This window comes from Artemia franciscana, chromosome 10, assembly GCF_032884065.1.
Source record: "Artemia franciscana chromosome 10, ASM3288406v1, whole genome shotgun sequence".
Taxonomy (NCBI): domain Eukaryota; kingdom Metazoa; phylum Arthropoda; class Branchiopoda; order Anostraca; family Artemiidae; genus Artemia; species Artemia franciscana.
In genome coordinates, this window is record NC_088872.1 from 12748386 (window position 1) to 12775506 (window position 27121).

The window sequence follows — 27121 nt, forward strand, 5'->3', positions numbered from 1 at the left end:
AAATTCAATGAAAATTGGGCAGGATTTTCTAGCATTACTACAAATAAAACAATGAAAAAATAAACATGAAAAAGTTTTTTCAATTGAAAGTAAGGAGTAGTATTAAAACTTAAAACGAACAGAGATTATTACGCATATGAGGGGTTCTTCTCCTCCTAAATACCTCGCTCTTTACGTAAAGTATTGTTAGTAATTTCAACTATTTATTCTACTGCCTTTCTGATTCAGGGGTCATTCTTAAAGAATTGGAACAAAACTTAAGCTTTGGTGTAAAGAGCGAGGGATCAGCGAGGGGACAAACCCCCTCATATACATAATAAAAATATAAGAATATAGAAGTTTGTTGCGTAAGTTAATTCTTAAGTTACGTATATTTTTTACTAATAAAAACGTTCGTTAAAAATTAAAAGTTCTAGTTGCCTTTTTAAGTGACCGAAAAATTGGAGGGCAACTAGGCCTCCTTCCCCACCCCTTATTTCTCAAAATCGTATGATCAAAACTAAGAGAAAGCTATTTAGCCAAATAAATAATTAATATGCAAATTTCATTTTAATAATTTATGTGCGGAGAGCCAAAATAAAACATGCATTAACTCAAAAACGTTTAGAAATTAAATAAAAAAAATAGTTTTTTTAACTGAAAGTAAGGAGCGACATTAAAACTTAAAACGAAAAGAAATTTCTCAGTGTAGGAAAGGGGTTGTTCCCTTTTCAACGCCCCGCTCTTTACGCTAAAGTTTTTTACCGTTTAATAAAGTAGTATTGAGAGAAAGAGTCAAACTTTAGCGTAAAGAGCGGGGTGTTGAGAAGGGAACAGCCCCTTTCATACACGGATTAATTTCTGTTCGTTTTAAGTTTTAATCCTCGCTCCTTACTTTCAGTTAAAAGAAACTATTTTTTTTTATTTAATTTATAAGCAAAGATTTAGGAAACAGTTCGTGAATATAGTTCGTGAATTCTCGGATATGTCTTAAGACTTAGCTAGAAAAAAGTTTAAAATTTGGGAAAAGTGGCTACTTACGTGGTAGCTACGACGTTTATCATAGTATGATAAGCTACGATGTTAATTTTGTCACCAATAAAACAGTGAAGGGTTCTTATTTCGATCATTTACAAGAAAGGATTTATGGAAAATGGTTCGTGAAATATCAGATTTAGGAAATAGATTGTGAATACAGTGTGAATTCTTTAACTAAACAGTTCGTGGTAACGAACAGTAGTAAGGAGCGACCCGGCTCAATAGTAAACGAAACTCTAAAAAACGGAATTTTGATGCTAAAAGATATATCAAAAGAATCAGATTTTTATGCTGATTTTAAATATATAAGTTTCATCAAATTTAGTCTTTGTCATCAAAAGTTACGAGCCTGAGAAAATTTGCCTTATTTTGGAAAATAGGGGGTAACACCCCCTAAAAGTCATAGGATCTTAACGAAAATCACACCATCGCATTCAGTTTATCAGAGGACCCTATAGAAAAAATTTCAAGGTCCAATCTACAAAAATGTGGAATTTCGTATTTTTTGCCAGAAGACAAATCACGGGTGCGTGTTTATTTGTTTTTTTTTTTTTTGTTTTTTTTCCCAGGGGTCATCGTATCGACCAAGTGGTCCTAGAATGTTGCAAGAGGACTCATTATAACGGAAATGAAAAGTTCTAGTGCCCTTTTTAAGTGACCAAAAAATTGGAGGGCACCTAGACCCCCTTCCACACTAATTTTTTTCCCAAAGTCAACGGATCAAAATTTTGAGATAAATAGCCATTTTGTTCCGCATAGTCGAAAACCATGATAACTATGTCTTTGTGGATGACTTACCCCCACAGTCCCTGGGGGAATGGCTGTAAGTTACAAACTTTGACCAATGTTTACATACAGTAATGGTTACTGGGAAGTGTACCGACGTTATCAGGGGGATTTTTTTTGGTTTGGGTGTCGGGTTCAGGGGAGGGGGCTATATGGGAGGATTATTCCTTGGAGGAATATTTCATGGGGGAAGAGAAATTCAATGAAAAGGGCGCAGGATTTTCTAGCATTACTATTAAAAAACAAACAATGAAAATATAAACATGACAAAGTTTTTTCAATTGAAAGTAAGGAGAAGCATTAAAACTTAAAACGAACAGATATTATTACGCATATGAGGGGTCATAAAAATACTTTAGCATAAAGAGCGAGGTATTTAGGAGGAGATAAATGCTTCGCTGTTTATGCTAAAAAAATTTTAAGTAACTTCAACTATTTGTTCTACGGCCTTTCTGAGTCAGGGGTCATTCTTAAAGAATTGGGACAAAACAAGATTTAGTGTGAAGAGCGAGGTATTAACGAGGAGACCAACCCCCTCATATATATTTAATCAAAAATATAAGAGTATAAAAGTTTGTTACGTAAGTTAATTCTTAAGTTACGTGTATTTTTTACTAATAAAAAAGTTCGTTAAAAATTGAAAGTCTAGTTGCCTTTTTAAGTAACCGAAAAATTGGAGGGCAACTAGGCCTCCTTCTCCACCCCTTATTTCTCAAAATCGTCTGATCAAAACTAAGAGAAAGCCATTTAGCCAAAAAAAGAATTAATATGCAAATTTCATTTTAATAATTTATGTACGGAGAGCCAAAATCAGACATGCATTAATTCAAAAACTTTCAGAAATTAAATAAAAAATTTTTTTTTTTGAAATGAAAGTAAGGAGCGACATTAAAACTTAAAACGAACAGAAATTACTCCGTATATGAAAGGGGCTTTTCCTCCTCGACACCCCGCTCCTTGCGCTAAAGTTTGATTCTTTCTCGCAACTCTACTTTTTAATACAATAAAAAACTTTAGCGTAAAGAGCGGGGTGTCGAGGAGGAAAAGCCCCATTCATATACGGAGTAATTTCTGTTCGTTTTAAGTTTTAATGTCGCTCCTTACTTTCATTTCAAAAACTTGTTTTTTTATTTAATATGTGTCAAGACCTAGTTGCACACAAGCTTAAAATTTGGCAAGAGTAGCTACTTACGTGGTAGCTACGACGTTAATCAGCTTAATATAAGTTGCGACGCTAATTTTTTTAATATAATTGGTGCACTAACTTGCAATAAAACGCATGATAGCCTGTGTTTAAAAAATGATAACAGTAAACCAAAACAGTCATGTGGATTTTGTTGACAATGAATACAAAAATAAATGACAGTTTGTGTAAACTGCTAAAATATCTTAGCAAATGAGCAAATTACAGGCTAGTAAATGAATTCATCAAAAATGCTGATTTTTAACTATTTCAGGATTCAAAAATTTGGAAATCCAAAATTTTTATTATCAAATCTTGAAACGGTAAATAAAGCGGAATTTTGAATTTTTGCTTCAAGATATAAAGTCAAACTTGTACTTCCGTTCCAACAATCCCTAGGGAAAGGGCTGTTAGTTTCAAAATTTGCCCATTGTTTACCTACAATATTTGCTATTTGAAACTATACAGACATTTTACGACAGGGGAGAACATATTTCACGAGGAGAATTTTCCGTGGGAAGGGAAGTTTCCGGGTTTGAACTTTCCAAGGGAAATATTACACGGGAGGAATTTACTAGAATTTCTATACAAAATTCTTTTTATTTGTCTTAATTTCTCTTTTACTACTCAATTTTACATGCGGATATGTTATAGGGGAATCGTCCGGGGGAAATTTTCAGCGGAGTTGGAATTGTCAGAGGGATTTTTCCGTGGGGAGGGGGATTTCCGTGAGAGCAATTCTCCTTGGGTGTATTTTCTGTGGCGTAAACTTCCCATTATAGGGGAGGGGAGAACGAATTCGGTAAAATTCTAGTTAATTGACTTCTTGCTATCTCGGAAAGGGTTTAGGTTAGGAAAATGAAACTTTCAGGGATGGGTCTACAGGCTAAAGTATGTCCCGGGAAGGTATTTTAAAGTACCCACCTCCACTCCTTCTCCCTCTAGAGGGCCCTGAAGTTTGCCTACATGACAGGTATATTGAACCTATATTGGTATATTGATACCAATTGATTAGGTATATTGATTATGCCTATTGAAATTTTGACAAAACAACATTTTACCTTAATTTTCAGTTACTAGTTGCTTTTTCTCTGCCTTTAGTTCTGGAAATGCAATTCCTGTTATTTGAGTAGAATTTGGAGCCATATCAATGTTGTTTTTTTTTAATTTAGGAAATGTATTTGCATATCTTTAAAACCTTATAAAATGGAATTGAGCAAAGTTATGAAGCTGAAAACAATTTTGTTGTACTTCAATTAAGCAGAAGATCTATTTTGCAAGGTTTCATTTTTATAACACACATATTTTTAAAGGTCAGGGCCCTCTAGAGGGAGAAGGAGTGGAGGTAGTTGCTTCAAAATACCTTCCCGGGACATACTTTAGTCTGCAGATTCATCCCTGAAAGTTTCATTTCTTAACCTAAACCCTTTCTGAGATAGCAAAAAGTCAATTCACTAGAATTTTACCACGAATAATTCTTGAAGAAAGTTTCCACTGAGGGGGATTTCCGGCATGATTTGAAAAACAATCAGAAATTAAGCAAAAAATGTCTTTTAGATAAATGAAAGTAGGCTATGAAGAATTTTTATGGCGGAATTGTCCGCTTGAGATTTTCAGGGAGAAAATTTTAGCGAGGATGGTTTGACTTTTTGTCCCAACTCTTAGGAACGACTTCTGAAACACACGGGTCGTTTAATAAGAATAAGAAGCCTTTTTAAAGTAATAAAACAATTTAGCGTGAAGAGAAAAGTATTCTTGAGGGAGCAGCACCCTCATATTCGGAATAATTTCTTTTCGTTTCATGTTTTAATGTTACTCCTTACTTTCAGTTGAAAAAACAAATTGTTTTTAATTTAATTTAAAACACGATTGAAAATTCGCAGCTAGGTTTTTCTTGCTTTTTTTATACTTGAAATTTTTTTGAGTTTTCTTCAGACCAAGCAGTCCTTTTCAGGGGCCTGAAGAATTGTTTTTCCAGTTGCTCCTGAACTTACCATTACTTCGTTTTTATGTTAACTTTGGTTTCACAAATTAGCTGTAATAGAATGTAGATAATTTATGCTGTTTCTAATTTGAATCCTTACAAGTCAAAAGTATTTTTTTTTTTACAAAAAAAAGAAATATGAAGGATCCTCCAATGGAAATGAGTGGAAAAAATAAGCATTTGTAATTACTTGAATTTTAATTAAAAAGGATGACATATTCCTTGTTAATTAGTTTGTGTTTTTTTTTTTTCAGACCTAGCAGTCTTTTTCAGAAGCCTGAAAAACTGTTTTTCCAGTTGTTCCTGAACTTACCATTTCTTGGTTTTTTGTTGTTTTTTTTTATATTCACTTTGGTTTCACACATTAGCTGTAATAGATGGCACTAATGTCCATAGGTTCCTTGAGGATTTTCAAGTCACGGGGACTGTAAATAATTTTTGCTGCTTCTAGTTTGACTCCTTACTAGTCAAAACCAGTTTTTCAACAACAAAAAAATATGAAGGACCACCCAACACACAACGCTTTTAAAATATTTAACGCCTTTAACTTGTTTTATTCACATTAATTAACTACATTATTATTATTATTATTATTTAATTTTCACCTTCTACTTTACCTTTACAAATTGCGATATTGGCTATCGCATAATTCATAGTACGATTATCGTATAGCCTGCATAAAATACAGTAATATTATAGTGCATGGGCATATTTTTCATCTGGAGAAATTGTTCGTTCCCTTGGAACCCAAGAACAATCGAGAGTTTACTTTGTCTTAGGGGTATTAGAAAAGGGTCTGAGAAATCGTCTGAAGGATCTGAGAAAATATTCTGAGGTCTGAAAAAATGGTGTATGGGATTTGAAAAAAGGTTTTGAGGGGTTTGAGAAAATTTTCTGATGGGTCTGAAGTCTAAGGTCTGAGAAAATGAATTATACCAATTGGTAGAGTTTGTTTAATTCAAAGAAATAGGATGTAGATTTATATTTTGACAAAATATTTTATATATTGGACTTTGAGCTACTGCAATCAAGCACAACAAATTTTTTTTTTTTTTAATATTTTTTTTTTTTAATTTCAGTTAAGCTGAAAGCAGTTATTTAAGTAGTTCAGCAGTTAGGTTGTAATATTAGCGTTGAAATCATGCAAAGTTGCAATGACAATATAGTTGTCAAACTTGTCTCTCGTAATTCAGTTGTAACAGGATATAACTTACTTAAGCAACGAGGTGTTTGCAGCTCAAAAAAAAGAAAAACTGTTTGGTTGTATACAATGCTCAGGTAAAACTTGCTTAACTGTTAGCATATTAACTGGTATTTCATAATAGTTTCAGGTACATTTTCATGTCAATTATCATAGACGTTTGGCTTCGAGTTCGAAAAAGAGTTTCTGGAATATGAACCGGGCATAGGGGCGAACAATTATTCGGTAATTTTTTTTCTAGAAAGAACTAAATTTATAGAAGTCAAACGGTGTGGAAGTACCTTGTCGATTAGGATAAAGTTAATGCAGTAAATTCGCAACTTGCAACTACTACCCTAAGTTCGGACGATGTGGAGGATTTTGCAGTAGTTGCAAAATTTATTTCAACATGTATTTGTGTTATTAGATGAAATGATATATTTGTGTTCTAGCTGAGAGGTTGGCATGCTAGACTTGTATCACATGTCCTTTGAAGTTGGATTCGAGCTCTGATGTTGTAGATTATTTGGTTGAGAATGAGATTCAGTGTTTGTGATTCTGAGAGCTTAGTCAGAGTCGACCTAGCTCCAAATAGGTACCTGGAGAAATCCAGGGATGGTAAACAGGGAGGATTTGTGAAACCAAAGGATGGCTGGCTCCCAGCCACCATTGCATCTCTTGGATGAAGGGGCCATGAAACGGAGATCAGCACCGCCGGTAGGGACTGTAAAGTCCCGTGCTGTATCCTTGACCTTTATTTGTGTCACCACAATGTGAAGCAAGTAATTGTGTTTCTGTGCTCAACAACTCGCAACTATCTGTGCAGGATAAATTTTGTGTAGACCATCAGTGCTGTGCTCAACTTCCAAAAAACCCTCGAGTTGAAGAAAGAGTTATCCAAACATTTCTTAGAACCAACCAGCCTTACTTAGAACTGATTAAAACTTATTTGGTATCAGAACCTAAATGCTGTAAACTATACTTAGGTCTTAATTGACATGGAATCCAACTAGATTTGATTTTAGTAATTTATTTTATTTGCGAGCATGGGAATTTTAGCAGATTTTGACTTTAAATATGGGATTAAGCTTCCCTTAACGTTCCAACCAAAGTTCACAAAATTATATTGTTTTACATGCTAAAATATATTTGTTTCTGTTGTCGTTAGCTATTAGGTCCCGGGACACACTGTTTGGGTAGCTATATCAGAAAATTTGCTTTACTTAGGCGTTATATGCTTTTCGTAGAGTCGGCATACATTCCAGCAGGGTGGAGAAACACTATTGTCTTAAGTTTTGCTAAAGTTAATATTGTTTTGAAATTCAGGTTAAAACTTATAGGCAAAGCTAAGGTTTTCAGCGTCCTGGTACAATATTAGTTTTCGTATCCCCCCCCCCTGAAATCATTACCACAATGAAAAATAATTTCAGTTTGATACCCCCTAATAGGCTGCTCCTGGAGATAGTCATTTGGACAATCATTTGGACATTTCGAAATATAAATTTTTTCTTTTTAAGTTCTTAAGTTTACTGATATTTTTTTTAAATAAAAAAAGTTTCCCAGAAACAATCTTGTCAAAATTATTTTTTATTTTCATTAGTATGATACGGTATAATACATTTTCTCTAAAAAGGAACCTCTTGCCTCATAGTTTCTACATTTCACCAGATGTTACTAACGTTTTGTCAGCTTAAAGGCTCTAGGCATACATCCTCGCGACTTCCAAGCATTCCAAATCTCGGATTCTGGAGGTCCACCTCCTTAAGTCCTGAGTTAAAAAAGCAGCTTAGTTCCAAAAGCAACCTCTGTAATCATCTAGAACCAGGGGTGTATTTTATTTTGTAAATCTGCTTTCTAAGATTAGATACCACAGTTTCGACGGAAGAAGCGCCTTTATTAAACTTAGAAGAGGTGTTGACCTCGTTCGTAATATTGTAGCGCCACTGTAAAGTTTGAATTTGAGTGTAAGCTGCATGGCTGAACTCTTTTTAGTCAAGATACACCCCAACTGCGTTCTGTTAGTTTACAATATTTTCAGTAGTCTAAGGTAGATAAAATCCCTTTGAGCCAAAAAAGTAGAATTCCCATAAAATTCATGTCCTTTAAATCTCAATGTGCACAGCCCTAACCTGAATCAACTAAATGGGGTCGCACTGTAGGTCATTTAATAGACTATTCTTTTTGAGGAAATGAAATTGTGTTGATACTTTTTTGAAGGTGGGATGGTAACCCTAGAAAAAGGCATTACATCCACCATTCTGGTTGACAATTTTTCCTGGCGCCACTCAGACGACTTTGCAGTGAAAATATCGAATGAGCCTGTGATGTTACGCACTGGGTTTGGTTTTAGACAAGCTGAGCAACAAGACATCGTGGAAACAACCCCTAGATTCTTATTTCATTAGACTCTTATGGGTCTTATGCATACATAACTATGTATCTATATAATTTTATAACACGGTCTTTTGAAATATGTCTGTAACTGTATCACTATATCGATAAGTTTATATGACTAGCACTATGACTAGCACTAATTACGTTGAATTTCAGATAGAAATATTGTTTTTGAACATTCTTAGAAAAGGTGGAAGCAATTGTTCTAGCTTTCTCTGAACAAACTTGGATGCCTTATTAGGGGACGTTTGAGGAAATGCCTGAAAATTTTTACAGTATGCACAGCCAGGCATGTATCAGTTGTACGTAAAATTATCGAATTTTTTCAACAGTCATATATAAAAATTAAGATAAATGTTAGTTATTTATTCTGGTATTACCAATCCATCCGACAGGCTGATAACAATATATGTTTGGTGACCATAATATATATTGAGATTGTGGACTGTACTGCTTGAATGCTTTTGCAGTCTCATCTTCTCTTTTGCCATGTCTCCTCTTTTGCAGTCCCCAATTTGTCCCATCTTCCTCCCGTGCAAAAAACAAACAAAATAAATGGATTACAATCCATTCAAATGGAGTGAAAACAAATAGATACATTTCATAAAAATATGGGATCAAATAGTTATTGTTTGTAAATTATATTAATAAGAATTTTTAGATACCGTTGTGTTCACCGGGTATATGCGCAGAAACTTTTTCTGGTAGGATAATTATTTTTCCTTTGATAATTGAAAAAGACGGGCCCAAAAATTTGGGAGGATTTAGAATTCGGAGGAAGGACCCAGGTCCCGATTCCCTCCTTTACGCACGTTTCTGAAGTTTACTCAGGACGTTCGCATCATCCAGTTTAGCCCTCTCAAAACTGTCTTTTCTAAACTTGTTGTTATTATTTAGAAAATAAATATGCCTAAAAAATTGTCTTGTAGCCTGAACAATGGTATTAAAAAAAATCAATTAAATTGCCTAGATATTCAAACGAAAATTGTCAATTAATACACCAGTGAACGCATTTCATGAATATACGAAGACGATTGCGAATATTACTCTTGTATGAAAATTAAATATAAAAAATAAGATTTTTCAACTGAAAGTAAGGGGCAACACAAAAGTTTTTAACGAACAGAAATTATTACGTACATGAGGAAGGTTGATCCTTCCTCAGTGAAGGTTGATTTAGATATGTGACATCTGTAACTTAACATGAAACTGTTAGTCAATATCGTTACTAGGCCACATTATTTAAGCATAGTCCTTAGAAGAAAGTTGTACATACATAATGAATATGCTGCATATTTTCTAAACAGTAACTACTACTACTAATCCTCTATTTCTAACAACTCACTGCAGCACCAAGCCGCATGAGACAACCACAACTATGAATGCTCCTCCCTCATCTCAATCTAATGAACGCCCTCTTCTTTACGCCCTCCCAAGAAGTTCCAATTTCTTTTAAATCCTTCCTTACGATCTCCTTCGAACCAATTCGGTGACGAATTGCATTTCGATTGGCCCTAGATGGTTTGCCGAAAAGGACAATCGTTTACACAGAAAAACTGCGATGTTGCTGAATTTATCCAAGGGATATGTCACATTCAGTGGACCTGCTTTTTATTTGACACTAGTTGGTTGGCCGAAAACGACGATTTTTGAAAGAACCAAAATTGTCGTGTTGTTGAACTAGGGGATATGTCAGAATCAGTGTCTTTTCCTGCTGCAAATGTTCGAATGTTTTTTATGGGAAAACGAACAAAAACAATTGCATGCTCCGTATTTGAATTTGATGATTTATCAATCCAACTTTCTATTTTGACGTGCAGGACTTTAGCCTTAGTGCCAATAGATCTCTCAGGACTATAGTCATTGGACTGCAAATCCACACAAAAAATTAAAAAATGTAAAAGACGTTTCTGAAAATTATAAAAAAATTGACCAGAAAAGGCGTAATATTTCTTTACTATGAGGTTTTATGTTAGATTTCGTGGAGTTTCCCATCTTCCCTGACATGATTTCCTCTACCTCGCGGTATTCAGAAGACCATGTCATGACCAAAATACAATTTCTGCACATATGAGTGCTCCATACTTTTATTAGAAGCTATGGTTATAGCATACATAAAATACAAAGCAATTATTTTCAAGAGGCCTTGCAGTGGGTGACTTTAATTGTATTGTAAGACCGATCTATGACCAGAAGGTTAGAAGTTGACTCCCAAAACAGGGTTGTAGGGGAAGAATATCGGTGTAAAGTAGTGTACCCTTGTGAAAACTACTCATATAATTTCCACATACATTTTTTGGAGGGTGATAATTCTGCAAAAAATGTTTATGGAGAGGGACGGGGAAAGTTTAAAAAATACCTTTTGTGCTGTAAAGGTATCAAAAATTTCTCGCTTACCTCCAAATTTTAATATCTAAGTATGTGTTCGTTCTTCAATTATTAAATGAATAATTTTGACGAGAAATATGTTTCGCTAGGAGTGTTGTTTGTGGGGATGCGGCGGGGCAAATGTTTAAGAATTTAGGAAAATTTAGGAAATGTAGTTTTTACTCATCATTAAGCGATTGCATACCGTAGTGTACCTTTTTTTTCTTTGTGCTGGTACTTACGACTGAAGCTGATTTACGGAGGATCATACTGTGGGGAGGAGTAGGATTTGTCAGAAAATCATGCAAAATGGGAATTTATTATAATTTCATCTTTAAATGTTAACAGTTGTAAATTAGTCATATTTTGGAGGGGGAATAAAAATTTATAGTCCCCTTCTCTTTGCAATTACCTGTCCTTGAGTTTTTTTGTGTTGTGAATAAAATTTAATTATAGTTGAATTTCAAAATAGCTACCACCCTGTTTCAAAATGCGCCTTCAACCTTATACGTAGGACAGCCGGGAGGTGGGAGACATTGGGCCATACCTTCAGAAAAAGTCAAAGAAAATATAAAATATAGGGTACAATTACGAGATTTTTTAAAATGAGGCTAGTTATGTTTTTATGCAGTTTAATCCGCTCCGGGAAAAGTTCTCAGCTGTCGCGTTTCCCTTCCCCGAATATAATTTTCATTGTGTATCTGCTATAAAAGAAAGTTAGGCCTCTTGTTGACTGTTTTCATATGAAGTTTTTCAGGTCTGCATATTTAGTGATACAACTCAAACAACCCTTTATCCCAGTTTTGCCCATTTTTTAGTGGAGCTCAGAGAGATACATGGTTCGTCACTCTGTACTCTGTGCATTCAAGATAAATGGAGCAACACAGGTAGCGCCAATGGCTTAGATATCGAGTAAAAGGTGGTCTCACTAGCAGAGGAGGCAGCACTGAGGGCTCAGGGTTTTAAAAAAATGTCATGCATACTTGTGAGGAAATTTTTAAGTCATTCAAGCAAACCCGACCTGTCAGCTTTAGTAAATATTAAAAATAAAAATATGTTCAGTTTCGATTAGCTTTCAAAATTGCCTAGGGCTTATAGTCGAGCTTGTTTAGACTTACGACCTCTCTGGTACAACTAAGGATTTTGATGGGAAAGCGTAAACCAGATACCTTTTATGGCATGAAAGAATTGTTCAATTTTAAGACAGACTTTTTTCCAACCTACTTCAAATAGAAGAGGTAATTTTAGAAACTTTGAACGGGGGGGGGGTATTTCATTGAAAACTGAAATTTATTGTGTCCTTTTTAAAGGCCGAAAGCTACTGGACGGCAATCAGCCTCCTTCTCGGTTCCTTTTCTGCTATCCCGCCCTCCTCTAACCCCTATGATATCGAATAAAATTTTGAGATATTTTTTTTGTTCAATAACTTTGAAATGTCGATTAAGTTTGTCTTTGTGGTTAATATCACCAACACGGCCTCAACGTGAAATTTTATTTTACCTTGCTATGATAATGCAACCCCCAGGAACACTAAATAAGAATTGAAATAAAATAAAAATGTAAAAACAAATACTGTAAGACACTCAACACCGCATCTTCCTTCTATATTTTTGGATTTTGGTAAAATGTTCCGAAATCGCTTCTTTTCTTCATTATTTGTATTTGTCATACTTTCTCTGTGGTTGCTCAATTTTGCATATGGGAGAATTTCCCGCAAAACGAATTATTCTGGGGCGGGATTTCTTTGGGGAATTTTCCGTGGCAGAATAAGCTTAGCACCCACTGGAAGATCTTAATGTTAAATCCAACCAATATTGTATTTCTCTATTGTAGTTTCAGGGATCTTAGCAAATCAAAATTTTGAAGAACGATCGCATTGGTCATTTTCAATACCGTCCATTGTGCGTTGTTTCTCCAAACTCAATAACCCCTAACACCAATTAGAGGTTTAAACTGTTGCGAAATTTCACCTCGTAAGAGAGAAAGAGAGAGAGAGAAGTTTATTAATGTTAAATAGAAGACAATTCAAAATCGAATTACAATACACATAATTCCCCTCGGAAGGCTCCATGGCCAGGGATACAAGGGGGATAAGAAAAAAAAATTATTATACAAGCAATAAATTCAATATAGGCAATCCACATATAGCAGTTCACAGAAAATATATTTATGGGGGATACAATATAAGCAACAACTAGAAGGAGAAAAAAAACATAAAGAACATACCTGAGGCCTGGGAGCAAAGTGCAGAGAGGAACCACCCACCACTAGCAAAACACAGGGGCCATCAACTCCTCAGAGGAAAAAAAATTAATCTATTTGATTCTTATTAAATGATCCTTAAGAATCATAACAGAAAGTGACCGCAGCGTAGACGGAAAAGTAGACATCCATACATTGGGGCAATAAGAAACGTATGACTGGACAAGAAAGAAAAAAAGAAGTTTCAGAATAGATCCAGGAAATATGTATCTAAGTTTTCGAATGATACCCAAACTCCGTGAGACCTTAACCCTAATCATGGCTACATGGTTTCTGAATAAAAGGTTCTCATCAAGCAGGATACCAAGAAACCGGACCACCCGATTCTCTGGTCTACACAAGGAGCCTCGTGACACTTGAAGGTGTGTAAGCTGAGGGAAAGGTATACCATTTCGAGAAAAAATAAGAAAATGTGATTTACCAACATTCAAGACCAAGTAATTGGCATTAAACCATGACATAACTCTCTCGAATAATGCTACAAGGTTAGACTTGATTTTAGGGTAGAACAGAGGATGGGACGTAAAATTCCAAATAAATAACCTAACGGTTACAATTATTTTGTAATTTAAAAATTGTATTTTTATTAAAATAAATTAGAGAACGCTGTTAATAAATAAAAATAATGAGCACAATAAATTAGAAAATTAAAAGCAATTTAGTAATAGTCATTAAATAGGTTAAATAATAGATAAAAAATAATTAATAAAACAATTAATAATTAATTAAAAAATTGAAAATTTCGTTAATAAATGAACATTTTGATAAATTTTAGCCTGAAAATTTTGTGGGAGACAGGAGGGGGGCACTAATCAAGAGTTTGCCCCGGGCGCAAGAGAGGCCAGAACTGCCACTGTTTGCAAGTGAGTATCCCCACCTCTAAACTATAGCAGAGGTAGAGCAAAGTAGAATTTAAACTATTTTCGATAAATATGGGAATGACAAGCCCACCTCTAAACTATAGCAGAGGTAGAGCAAAGTAGAATTTAAACTATTTTCGATAAATATGGGAATGACAAGCCAATTGAAGTCCTGAAACAGGTTTCAAAGTTCAACGTGTCCTTTTATCTATTGATAATGTAATTAAACACAAATGTAGAACGAAAAAAATAGATATATACAAATTTAATATAGAGACATAAGTTTATTACCAAAAATAATTCCATTACCATAAGTGGTTGCATTCGGATCATTTTTGAGTCTTAAAAAACACTAGAACTTTCGATTTCCAATTGAATGAGCCCCCTCCAAAGTTTATGCGACCATCCCTTCAATATAGTGTCTCTGGTAAAAGGAACATAATGTAAAATAAAAGTAAAAGGAAAGGAAATAATGACATTTGCGTCATTTTTGAGCTTTTTCGAGGCCGTTTTGCACTGACTTTTCGAATTGTTACATTTCTGTGTTTTTTGTTCTTTTTTTAATGGAAAATCGTTCATTTGGCATATTTTCGCCAGAGAAGTGAAGATTTTGGCGCATTTTCACTTTTCTGACGGTGCAACTTTAAATCAGACAACTGGTAACACTGTTCTCCATACTTGGATTCAACTGTCACTTGGATTCAACTCGTTTTATTAAAAAACAAAATGGCAGGAAAAATATATGCAAATCGAAAGAGGAAAGTCGAATTTAAACTATTTTGGGTACATAAAGGACAGGCTAGCCATTACTGTTTTGAAGTCCTTGAAACCGGTTTTAAAGTTCAACAGGTCTTTTTTCTATTTATATTGCAATTAAACAAAAAATGCCATAAGAAAAAAAAATTAAATATATCGTTTCTGTCACTGGGGATGATGTCATGTTCAAATAATCTTTTCTGCCAATAATAAGAAACGACTACACACTTCAATAACTGTCAGTTTTTTTGCTGCTTACAATTTGAAAAATTTTGTAATTGAGCATTTTAACGACCATACATTCTTTGATCAGTAAAAGATATAACTTGTTTCAATCTCAAGGCGTTACATTGCCGACGAGGTAATGAAACCCTGTCAAAATACGAACAAAATGTTCAGCTTATAAAAAGCTTACAGCATTGCCGATTACAGTTTTTGTCCCTGCTGTGTAAGATCGATTCTTGTGACTTCATCAGATTACTGTTTGAAAATGGAAGACGAATAATGCAAATTAACTGTCTGTTATGACTTTAGGTCCTAATGTCTCTTTTGATAGCAATTACTTCAACAACATACCCAGGTGCAGTGGAATGATTGGATTGTTATTTGTTACTTTAAGAACTTTTGACCCTGTCAACAACTTCATTTTTACCGGAAGGGGTGGGTCGTTGTATATATTAGTGATGATTTTTATTGTCTGTCATTTCTCTTGAAATAGCAGTTAAAAAGAGTATACAATCTTAACATTTATATAGCTGTTAGCTATTAAAGTAATATATATACCTATAACTTTAAGATATATATTGCTAGCATATAATTCTATGATGTGCTTAAGTCTTATGAACAGTATGATGACTTTGTTTTATGAATAACTTACTCTTAAGTAGGTCATGCTGATGGCGTTTCTACAAATGACGAGATTTCGGGAACGTCAATTTGAGCCAGTCAAGATTTTCATAAAATCTACTGATTGGCTGAAAAACTACAGAAAATCCTTATTTGGCTTAAATTAGTGTTAGTCAATCTCGGTATTAATAAAATCTCACTGTGAAAGGGTCTTAGCCTAGAGTCAGCTAAAATTTCTCGACAAATTTTGAATTTAATGGTACACTCCTTTATTATACCAAATTAGCCTACATAGTAACCTAAAGACTAAAATTTGGATAAATGATTAAGTGTCGTGAGTAGGTCTTGATCTAGATTATGGTTCTATAAATAATAAAAAAAACGAAGTTTTTAATTAAAGAGCGAAGTTGAAACTTAAGTTGAACCTTCATTTGAAAAATTATTGCTTCGCAATTTAAACAATATGTATTTATAAGACTAGAGCAGATAAACCGACTGATGATATTCCCTATGTTTGTTGAATTATGCAAAGCTATTATATTGCTGAAAACACAAAACGTACGCATACGAAACAAGAATATTTTAGCTTTATATCGTTGAACATTTCCTAAGAGTTTTATGTTTCAACTGTACAAAATTACTATATTGTTTCGTTTACTGTTCTGTTGAAACTGTGTAATAGTCACTATTTCCAAATTAGCGTTGATTCGGATTTTTTATCATTAGAATATTTGTTTAGAAACATATTTTAAAATTTTGATTTGTATGGGCAGCGGTTCACTCTTTACATAAACCTCCAGTAGAGGGTTTTCAACAAGGGTGATTTCAATTATGTGGTTTTTCGTTTCCTAGCCTTCTCCACTCTAGAAATGGCACCAAAAACGTCGTCTTCGGTGCCATATGGTACTTTACTCCTGTGCTGTTGAGACAAATTCATAAAAAAATCGTAGATACGACCGTTAGCTCTCGAGTGAGGTATTAACCATCTTTTGACGATCTTCTGGTAACCTGATACGGCTTTGATAGCAAAGGAGACAGAAAAAAGAAGAGCCACCTGTGCAAAAACGACAGTAAAAGAGACAGAAAAAAGAAGAGACTGATAGCAAAAGAGACAGAAAAAGGAAGAGACTGATAGCAAAAGATAAAGAAAAAAGAAGAGTCCACTGTGCAAAAATGATAGCAAAAGAGACAGATAGCAAAAGAGACAGAAAAAAGAAGAGCCGCCTGTGCAAAAATGATAGTAAAAGAGACAGAAAAAAAAATAAGAGAAGCCTGTGCAAAAATGAAATATTTCTTGTTTTTCAGAGTGGGGGGACAGTAAACTTCCGTCTAGAGTTTCCGACAATAATTTTTTCAATTGTGCATTTTTTTACACCAAATGTTAGTGGTATATGTTTGAGAGACTCCAGGGTGTTTTTAAAAATTCTTCAAACATTGCTTCATAATTACCAATGTGTAATTACCAATGTGTAATCCAATGGTAATTACCATAATTACTAAAGACAGAAAACTGTTTTTGATGTCAAGATGTATTTAAGGTACTTTGGTTTTAATAGTGACCCAATTTAATGTTCTAAGGGGCACCACTCATGTTTAATCCACATACTTATTACCCGAATAGATATAAGATAATATACAAAAGTATTACCATATACGTTTAGGTAAACATCAACCAGATTTCTAACAGGAATATTATCATCAATAGAGGAGATAATAGAGAAAGAGACCTCAATAACCGATTCCGTCTCTTCATACTTTCAACACCTTCAGTCTATTTAAAACTAACAATGGTTAATTGTTAAAACCATGAAAGTTAATGGCGGGTTTAATGATCTAATTAATTGTTTTTGTAAGGAATTAGAAGGATTGAGGGAGGAAATTCTCCAGGAGTGTTTTGAGAGGGAGGAATGGACGGATTTTATTTTAAGAGATGTAAATATTATGAAGATAAAGAAGTGGGGATTTTGGTTGGTGGGGTATGGCCAAGGCCGTATCCAGGGTAGGGGATTACATGTTTGAGCCTCCCTCCAAAATTCTGGCCGACTCTTAAAGGTGTAACAAAAATGAATAATAACAAATTTTTCATGTGTTTTTGCCCCCTCCCCCCTGTCTGGAAAAAATCCTAGATACGCTTTTGAGTATAGCGCATAATTGTTCATTAATTTATTCAGTTTGGATTCAAGGATGCGTTTGTCTTAAATTTTGCATTAAAAGCCCAGAAAGGCTTTTAATGTCATGTCACATCGTACTATGGCTAAAATTAGTAACCGATTTTAACCATTAAAATTATGGTTTGAGCTAGGGTTTGAGGTTGATCTGTGGTTTATCTATGGCTCTGTATGTAAACATAGGAACAGTATCTAGAAGTCCATACATATATAGCTAATATGTATATACATTTAATAATGCAAATATGTAAAATGTATACTCATAACCCTATGTAATATGTTATATATACATATAATATGTTTATACTTCCAGAGGATAACAAGTGGTTTGTATCTTTTCAAGAGTCTAAATTCAATTTAGTTGAAACAATGGGTTATGAGTATACATTATACATATTTGCATTTTTCTTTAGCTATTAATATGACAAAATATTTATCATTTACTTATATTAAACCTCATCATATCATGCATGAGTTGTGGTCTTAAATATACAGAAATTTTACTTTGAAAACCTGAAAATTTTATTGCAAATTATAATTTTATGACATGTTCATCAGTTTTGCCATTTGACGTCTAGTGCCTTAGCAATTTAACCTAGGTATTTACGGTCCTTTCTTTTCCCGCACCTACTTAAATTTAAGTGCTTTTCTTTTAACGAAAATACTTTGAAGTTTTTGGGACAGATTTGCCGCAAAGTAAAAGATTAAACACATGAATTTAAAAAGTGAATATCTTTTAAGTTAACCATTTTACTATAAGTTTTGTTATTTTTTTTAATTTGAATATATATTGCACGTATATGGGAAAACTGCGGAAAAAAACATGTTATATATAGGTAAAGACCAATTATAACGTAGCTCCAGGGCCGTATCCAGGATTGTTTTTCGGAGGGGGTTATTTTTAGGGGGAGGGGGTGGATACAAATTAAGACTTTTGATATGCATTTGTTTATGATGAATTTCTTATGGAAATTTTTATCAGTCAGACAAGCATTTTGAGAGGGGTCAAACGCCCTAACCTCCCCCCTGTATACGGCCATGGGTAGCACCAACGAAACTTATTAAATGTTTTAAGGGAACTGTATCTCTCTTTAGCCGTGGTTAACAATTCATGAAAATGTGTGGAGGTCTATGTTTTTTATACACTTCCGTATATGTCATCTAGGGAGGGGACTAATTCTGTTGTTTATTCGAATTGTTTTTTTAATGAAAACACCAAAATAGGTATTTTTCAATGCGAATATCAAAAAAGGTGTTTTTCGATATTTAAGGGAACAAAAAACCTAGGAGTAGTAATTGCCCAACCCCCAAACTGGTTCCCTTGAATAGGATACAGTTAACTATTTAATCAGAATTTCTCATGGCTCAAATACTCTGTGTATATGTTTGTGTTTTTTTCTTTTCTTTATCCAGGTTTATATAAATGACGATTTGTATCTTAATTTGCTGTGCAAAGATTAAGGTGTGATAGTCCTCCCTGCTTTAGTTTTCTCTTCACTTTATTTGTTTAATTAGAAGAGTCTTGGAATCGGTAGAAACCAGTTAAAAATAACAACATAAATACGTTACATTAATGTTCGTTATATAACGAATATATAATTTAACACATATTTTTTTATTATATTTATGTTTAACTATATTACCTTTTTTTATTAAACATGAATTAATTACATTTAATAATATTTAATTTTATTAATTACTAATGTTTAATTAAAGCTAAATTAATATTTTATTAATATTTAATTATTTAATAATTAGTTGTATTTAATTAATAATAAGTATAATTAATCTATTGTATTTATAATGATAGAATAGAAATACATTGGTAAATCAATTTCATTTCGGAATGAAGACAGTAATTTTGTAAGAAATAAAATAAATGAATTCACTCATGCTTGCTTTTGCCGTCCAAATTAAAAGATTTTATTTGTGTTTTGAGTGCAGAGACTTTTATAAAAGCTACAAGGACAATTAGTTTAAAAAATGACCAAAAAGGGTTATATTTAACTCCATATAAAAACCCTGGCTTAAAAAGTAAAAAAAACAAACATGGGCATACAATTAATTCGAGTTACTCTGTGTATTTTATTTTTTTCCCAGGGATTTAGTTGCCAGCGCAACTATTTTAGACGACAATTATTTTAGCAACTATTTTAGACGACACATTTTGTGCATTGTTGCTAAAAAAAACTGCGCCAAAACCGGTTGGAATGTCGTCAAATAAGGTTGTGGAAAACGGTTTAAACTAAACTGAATGTCAAGGCCCAAATTTCATGATCTATCATCATACAAACCTAAATAAAAAATTATAAAGACAGAGATAACGAATCCTATAAGACCCCTCCTTCCTAAAAGGCTGATTCTCTCCTTTCTCGCTCCTAAAATACTGGCTTGCTCATTTTTATGTAGTGATGAATTAGTGTGTTTATAATGTAGAAGAATTTATATACAAAGTTCAATTGTAGTCAAATTATTAAGTCTAACTATAAATAGCCGCTGCGCCGCAATGACTAAAGTGGCGTAACGATTATGTACATCAATCTTGGATGATCATTAACTATTTGCTTTTTGAAGAAATGCCTTGTACACATGCAATATCAGAGTCTGCTGGGAAAGATTCTACTGGGAAAATGGAGAAATTGGTCCCTAAAAATGCATTTGTTATGCAATTGCTGTCAGTTACCTGATTCAATTGACTTTTAATTGCTTAAAATCCCTTTCAAGGTAATCTTTAAAATATCTAAAGCTCAATTTTTATTTTACAGACTGATCTCTTAATTGACTGATCAAGGAGACTTATTAACCATTTTTAAAGTAGATGGTGGAGGCAAATAAACTTCGTCTGTAAAAACAAATTTGGTCTCTAGAAATATATATTTTTTATTGCTTTCAGTCCCTTGATTCAGTTTATCTTTGATTCCTTGAAATTACTTCCGAAGTATTCAATAGAATATCTAAAGCTTGATTTCTTAAATCTTAATTATTAATGTTAATTAGGCAGCTTAATATCTTAAAGCTTAATCATAACCTTTTTTACAGACCAATCCGAATGATGACTGCCGACTTCGTGAAAGCCTCGAAGAAAGCAGTTTCGATACCTACACATCGTCAACTCAGACTAAGAAAAGACTCTACGTAGCAATAGCTGCAAACGGATGTCCATGCCTACTTCGAGTTAACGCCACAAATATCGCTAGTGGTGGCCGAGGAACCAAGACACCTCATTTAGGGTCTAAAAGCGATTTTGTCCTCTTCATGAGAACTCCTTATAACGGGAAATTACCTGAAAAAAGACTAACACCTGTCACTAATTTGACAGGGTCTCAAGTTCAATGTCCTGTAAAATGTAAAGTGCTAGCAACAAAACGAAGAGTGGAAAGGAGGAGACATCAGTGCTCACGATGTCGGAAAGCTAAAAATCCAACAGGGTGTAAGAAAATTTGCCGAAAAGAGCATCATAAACACAACAGAACAATCTATAAACAATCTGTGACTAAGAAGGAAAGAAAAAGAAAACGCTTAAATTCTACTCCAAAGCCCACCGAACGTAAACAGTGGCGGAATCGGTAGCTGAAAAAAATAGTGAATACACGAAAATGCTAGTCAGAGCTTATGAACTTTGTTATGCCATTTCTATAACGTAATTTTCAGTTTTTGTTAGAGAGGTTTTTGAAATAGTGTTTGCTTTACGTAAACGTTATTAGCATGACCTTAACAGCACGTGAAAAAATGAGGTTTCTGAAACTGTCTTAAGACTGGTGCCCATTGGGCACCGACTAAATACAAAAAAAGAATGGTGTGATAGAAAGTTTTATTTGGATAAAAATAAACAATATTTTCTTTTTAAAAGTACACAGAGTATAAAAGTCAAAATGGTAAAATTAGCCATTCTTTTCATAAGATTCATCAGTCAAGTTGCTTAAATAAGTGTCGTCAAACGTTATTTCGGAAACCTCTCTGTTATTTAAAAATAGGATAATTTACGTATACTTATGTATTATAGCTTCTTCTAATGGTAAGAACAGACACACTGAAAAAAACGGTTATTCATCCTGTAAAAACAGCTGTTTGACCAACCACGCGGTCAGAGATATAGTTGAGCTGGTAGTGCAAACACACCAGTAGATATTCTTCTTCTTCAATAGACAGATTGCCAAGGATTTTTTGAACGGTTCCGTTTAGGTCTAAACGGAAAGCAGTTCATCCTCGAATTGGATGGAAAGATGTCATCGAGAAGAGCTTAAAGCAAATTGGAGATTCATGGGAGGGGTAAAGAGTGAAGCTTCGAATAGGTTGGCATGGAGGAGGGGTGTGTACCGCTGTGTTGGCCTGGTGTTTTGGCGAGTTGTTAGCAGTAGCGGTATCGTTATAATTCTTGCTTATCGTACTTCTATGAGTGATACCTTTTTGATTGAAATTTTTGATCAACATGGCTGCAGCAATTTGAAATTCGTTATTTGACGTTTTTAGTTAAAAGAGTATTTATAGTCCATCCTATTCGACGGAATGAGCTCAATCGATTCATTTACTCCGCGTTTCTATATCTTATTTGGGTCTCAAGATAGTTAATAGTTCCCATTTTTCCTGAAATGCATAAATTTTGAAAAATATGTCCAAATAGGGGACATCTTCAGCAAACTTTATTTTTTAGTTTTTTTTGCTGTCGTGCTAAATTTCTAACTTGTAATTTATAATTTATAACATACCGCCTTTTGGATTATAGTAGCCAAATGTAGTTCGAGCACTAGCCTTAACTGTAACCGTCTTTATTGTTTGGAAATAATTTAAAGTTTCATTGAAAGTATTTTAGGTCTGTATTATCATCATCATCATTATTTTATTAATAACCTCCCACAAAAAAAAACTGGATAGGGCCGAGAACAGACAGAATAAAAATCAAGGAAAACAGAAAAGAAACACAGAAAATACTTGGACAACTAGGAACATAGGACGGCCGGTATAGACCAAAGATGGGAAGACTATCAATCTATCAATCAATCTATCAATCGATACATTCTCTGCAGAAAAGGGTTACTTATCCATTTTGGCAGTTTCATTAAATACTACAAATAGCAAATTTGAAATAATGGCGGTATATACAATATAGTAAATAGTACTATAGTAAATTACGTATAATTTACTATGATATAGCATTTACAACTATTATAATTATAGTAACTATAGTAGAGTAAAAAATAGTAAAGAATGAGTAAAGTATTGTAGGGTCTATTAAAATAAGCTTTAACCACCAAAACGGTAATTTGATGCTTAGTTCAAGCTCTTCCTCAATAATTTCTTCAAAGATTTCCTCTATAATTTTCTATGGGAATAGAATTTTCTAGAAAATTTTCTATGGGATTAGAAAAGGCTCATTAACATGTACTAATTTTTGTGATACATTTTTTATGTATGTATACCATTTACTGTAGGTATATTACTAAGCGCTATATGTATGTATATTTACATATAAGTATGCGCTAAAATTCTGGCCGTGAATTACCAATGAATAAAAGCATACTAAGGACTTGCTGACAGTTTCATTGTGTTTACAAGGCTTCAATATTATTTTGATCACATGGAGCAATTTCAAGACAGTCCGCTATTTTACTGCTTTAATAGTATCTTTTATTTTGATGAATAGGGGGTGATTATTTTTAGATGGCTCTTCCCATCGAGAGAACATCATAACCAAGAAGCTCACTGGATAAGTTATTTTCGATTTACCAAAAGTTTAGCATCGTACTATGATAAGATCCATAACATCCTTTCTGATCTTTTAACAGTGTGTAGGAGCCCACCATAAGTGTCACCACCAGTCATGTGCTGCTACTTTTCTTCTGTTAGACTATTTTACTCCATGCCTAAAAAAGGAGGAAAAGCAGGCATATTTAGTTTGTTTAGATTTAAACATTAGATTTAATTTCTTGTATGATTATTCGAATTTCTAATTTGCTTTAACTGTTATTTTTTCTATGTATTAGTTAAATGGCGTAAAGTCATTTGACTTACTCTAACCAGCCAAAGTTCAGCTCAACTATCCTATAGCACTTACCTGCAATCTATATATAAGTAATACATATATATATATATATATATATATATATATATATATATATATATATATATATATATATATATATATATATATATATATATATATATATATATATATATATATATATACTTTTTTGTGTGCAGAGAAACCCTCTGTAGTACTAATGATGTGTTTTTGAAATTTATGTCTGAGAGGGAGGGAGATTTTGCTCTCTTGGAGATAATCAATTATTTGATATTACTGGAATTAGTTGGTCTCTTGGAACAATACATACATAATTGTTTTGCTGAAACATTCCTTTTTTTGGAAATAGGATTTTCCAAAATAACCGTTTTCCTTATTCCTTTAGCATTATTTTTTAAATTTTATTGATTAATTGAACAAATCAAGTATTAGTTTAACTAATTAATTAGTTGATATTAATCAATTTGTTAATTAAATATTCAAATTATTGTCAATTAATTAATAAACCTAGATAAATTGTTCAATAATGGCATTAATCTGATGATGATAATGAATTTATATTACAAATAACTTGTCTTTTGAACTTGTGGCTCAAACATTATTTTTGAAAAATTCTAAGGTGACGCAAGAACAAATTAACGAAAGCATATTTCAGCCAGTAAAGTCCAGAAAATAATGCAGATATTTTGGCTGAGACGTCTCTTGTGCTTCCTCAGGGAAAAAAATTAAAAAGTACGTAAAGAGAATACCTAAGATAATACCCAAAGAAAATACCCAACGAAAACTAAAATGATAAACCAAGAAAAAGAATAATAAGCATAGTATTCTATTTTATATTTTTCTTCTTTTTCTTCTTGAGAACGACTGACCTAAGGTCTTTGTCAAAATATTCGTACTATTTTCTGGTTTTCTCTGGTTTATTTTTTGTACGCTTTTTTTTCATTATTTTTGAAAAAATTCTAATGTCTCTGAGTCATATTAAATTTTGTAATAAAATATTAAATTTCTGTTAAATGACAAATTTTGTCACATTTTATTTTATCCAGTATGTTCAGCGTTAAAAGTAAATTTGACTTTGGATAGTTTTTAAAAACGAATTTTTTAGGCCAATTTCAATTTTATTTCAGTAGCATACCCTTTAAGTATACACTATTTTAGGAATAACTTAAATGTTGAACCTATAAAAAATACTTACAATAGGGCAGGTATGTACCACCGTATGGAATGATACATGATATCTATAGCTTTTAGGAAAAATATTTCCAAATTGACATTGCATTTGCGTTATTACTTGAACAAGAATGTTGATGAAAATATTGCACGGCTTATAGGGAAGCTCCATCACAGATTTTAACAAAACTTCACCATTAAAATTTGTTACAAGGAGTAATCTTTACCTTTGTAATATTTCCAAGGTTGTATTTTTGTCAATGTTTTAATTTATAAATTTTCAGATTCCATGAACCGGTAGTGCGATCATCACTTCTTGATGTGAGGTCTGTACAGTAATGTTGTGAATGTGATACATTTATTAAGAAAATATTAAATTATAAAAAGATTTTTCTTATTCTTTGGAGTAGCAAACACGGCAGGAATGGCCGTATCCAGGGGGGAGGGTTCCCGGTCTGATCCGCCTCCCGAAATTTTTGTTTTACCTGTAAAAAGGTAAAAAAAAATACATGTAAATAATTCTTTTACGTTGTGTTAAGTTTCTTTGTACTCCCTTCTCTTTCCCGATTTGCCCCCTCCTAACAATATCCTGGATACAGCCTTGACGGCAGGTTCAGAGATTAATTTTACCTTGTTTTAACAGTGTTTTCGTGCAAATAGGGACTTTTGAGTTCTTTTAAATTTTATTTGTTCTTTTTCTGAGTCTATTCGTCATGACCCCTCATTCACTGGGTTAAAATCCTTCAATTTAAAGACTGAAAATATATTCTAAAGAAGGGTTAGCGCTTCAAACATGAAATTGTGAGGTTTGGGCTTCGAGTCCAGATGTCCAGTTTTTTTTAACCAAGGTCAATTCTGTGACTCTGTAAACTCATTTAGTGTCGACCCGGTCCTAAATGTGAACAGGGAAAATTCAGGAGAAAAATACGGGAAGCGTCGGGTGGTATGCTCCCAAACGTGCATTTCACTCCCGGCCAAAGGAATTGAATCAAAAGATTGGTTCCTGCACACCATTGATCAGTATGTGAAAAAGTCTAAGAAGCTAAGTGCTCAACTCTACGTTTCCAATTACGTTTGTACATTGATAGATGAAATATACCGATTTAAAAAAAAAGAAAAAGAAAAAAAAACAGCAGTTCTGTGTTAACCGCTGCATTTACTGTGCGTAAGCCGTTTTGCGTCAGCTCACTATTTAGCTAATCAAAGTGCCAAGATTATCCTTTTGACAGAAACTGTTTTTTATGACAACATCCTTAATTAACTCATCCTAGGCGTAGGATAACATGGAATTAGGTGATATAGACTTTATCTACTCAGACAGGAAGAGTGGGGACAGAGACAGGGAGTAGGGCTCACGATGAATAAGGAAGCCGCTAAGGCTTGTTTAGACTGGAAAGGTATTAATAATAGAACATTAACCGTTCATTTTTTGATAAAAAGATTCAGGATACACTTGTAGTAGTATATGCCCCTGTAGAACCGACTGACGGGAGACAGTAGTGACTCAGATGAACTTTTCCTACAGCTGCAAACGCAAGTAGACAGCGTCACAGGCAGAAATATGGTGTTTTTCATTAGGAGATTTCAACGCCCATGTTGTTAGGAATAGGAATAGACGGTATCCTGACCTAGGTAAATTTGGTACCGTTAAGGAAAACAGTTATGGCTATAGCCTGCTGCAATTTCGTTGGTATAACAATCTAGTTATAACCAATACAGTGTTTGGCCGAAATATTGCCCATAATTTAACATGGTATTCACCTGATGTTAAGACCAGCAAACCTTATATGTTATTGTAAACTGAAGACTGGCAGAGTCGATGCAAGATACTAAAGTGTATAGGAGCGATGTTATTGATGTTAAAAGTAAAGATCACCATCTAATAGGCCTAGTGTCTATTTAAGGTGATATTTAAAGGTGAAATTTCAGAAATTTAACTACCTCCCTGGAAGTTATGATGCCGGTAGACTTAAGATTGAGAATGTGAGAGAAAGTTTCTTGGAACAGTTGAATACTAAATTGGAGAGTTTAAAACTCGACAATGTAGAATATGGATGGGATAATTTTAGGAAAATAATTAGTGAAGTTGCTGATGCTGTCTTAGGGAAGATTATTAAGAAGGCAGCTAG

General features: G+C 33.5%; 1 protein-coding gene across 1 annotated transcript in view; it reads left to right on the forward strand.

Moving 5' to 3' along the window:
- The window catches only part of LOC136031798 (uncharacterized), a 103827-nt gene extending 78445 nt beyond the window's left edge, over window positions 1-25382 (forward strand). The window contains exon 3 of the mRNA XM_065711595.1: window positions 20843-25382. Within this exon, the coding sequence (XP_065567667.1) occupies window positions 20843-21373 (531 nt within the window). The 3' untranslated portion in view covers window positions 21374-25382. The remainder of the gene's footprint in view (window positions 1-20842) is intronic.
- The last annotated feature ends 1739 nt before the right edge of the window (window positions 25383-27121 follow it).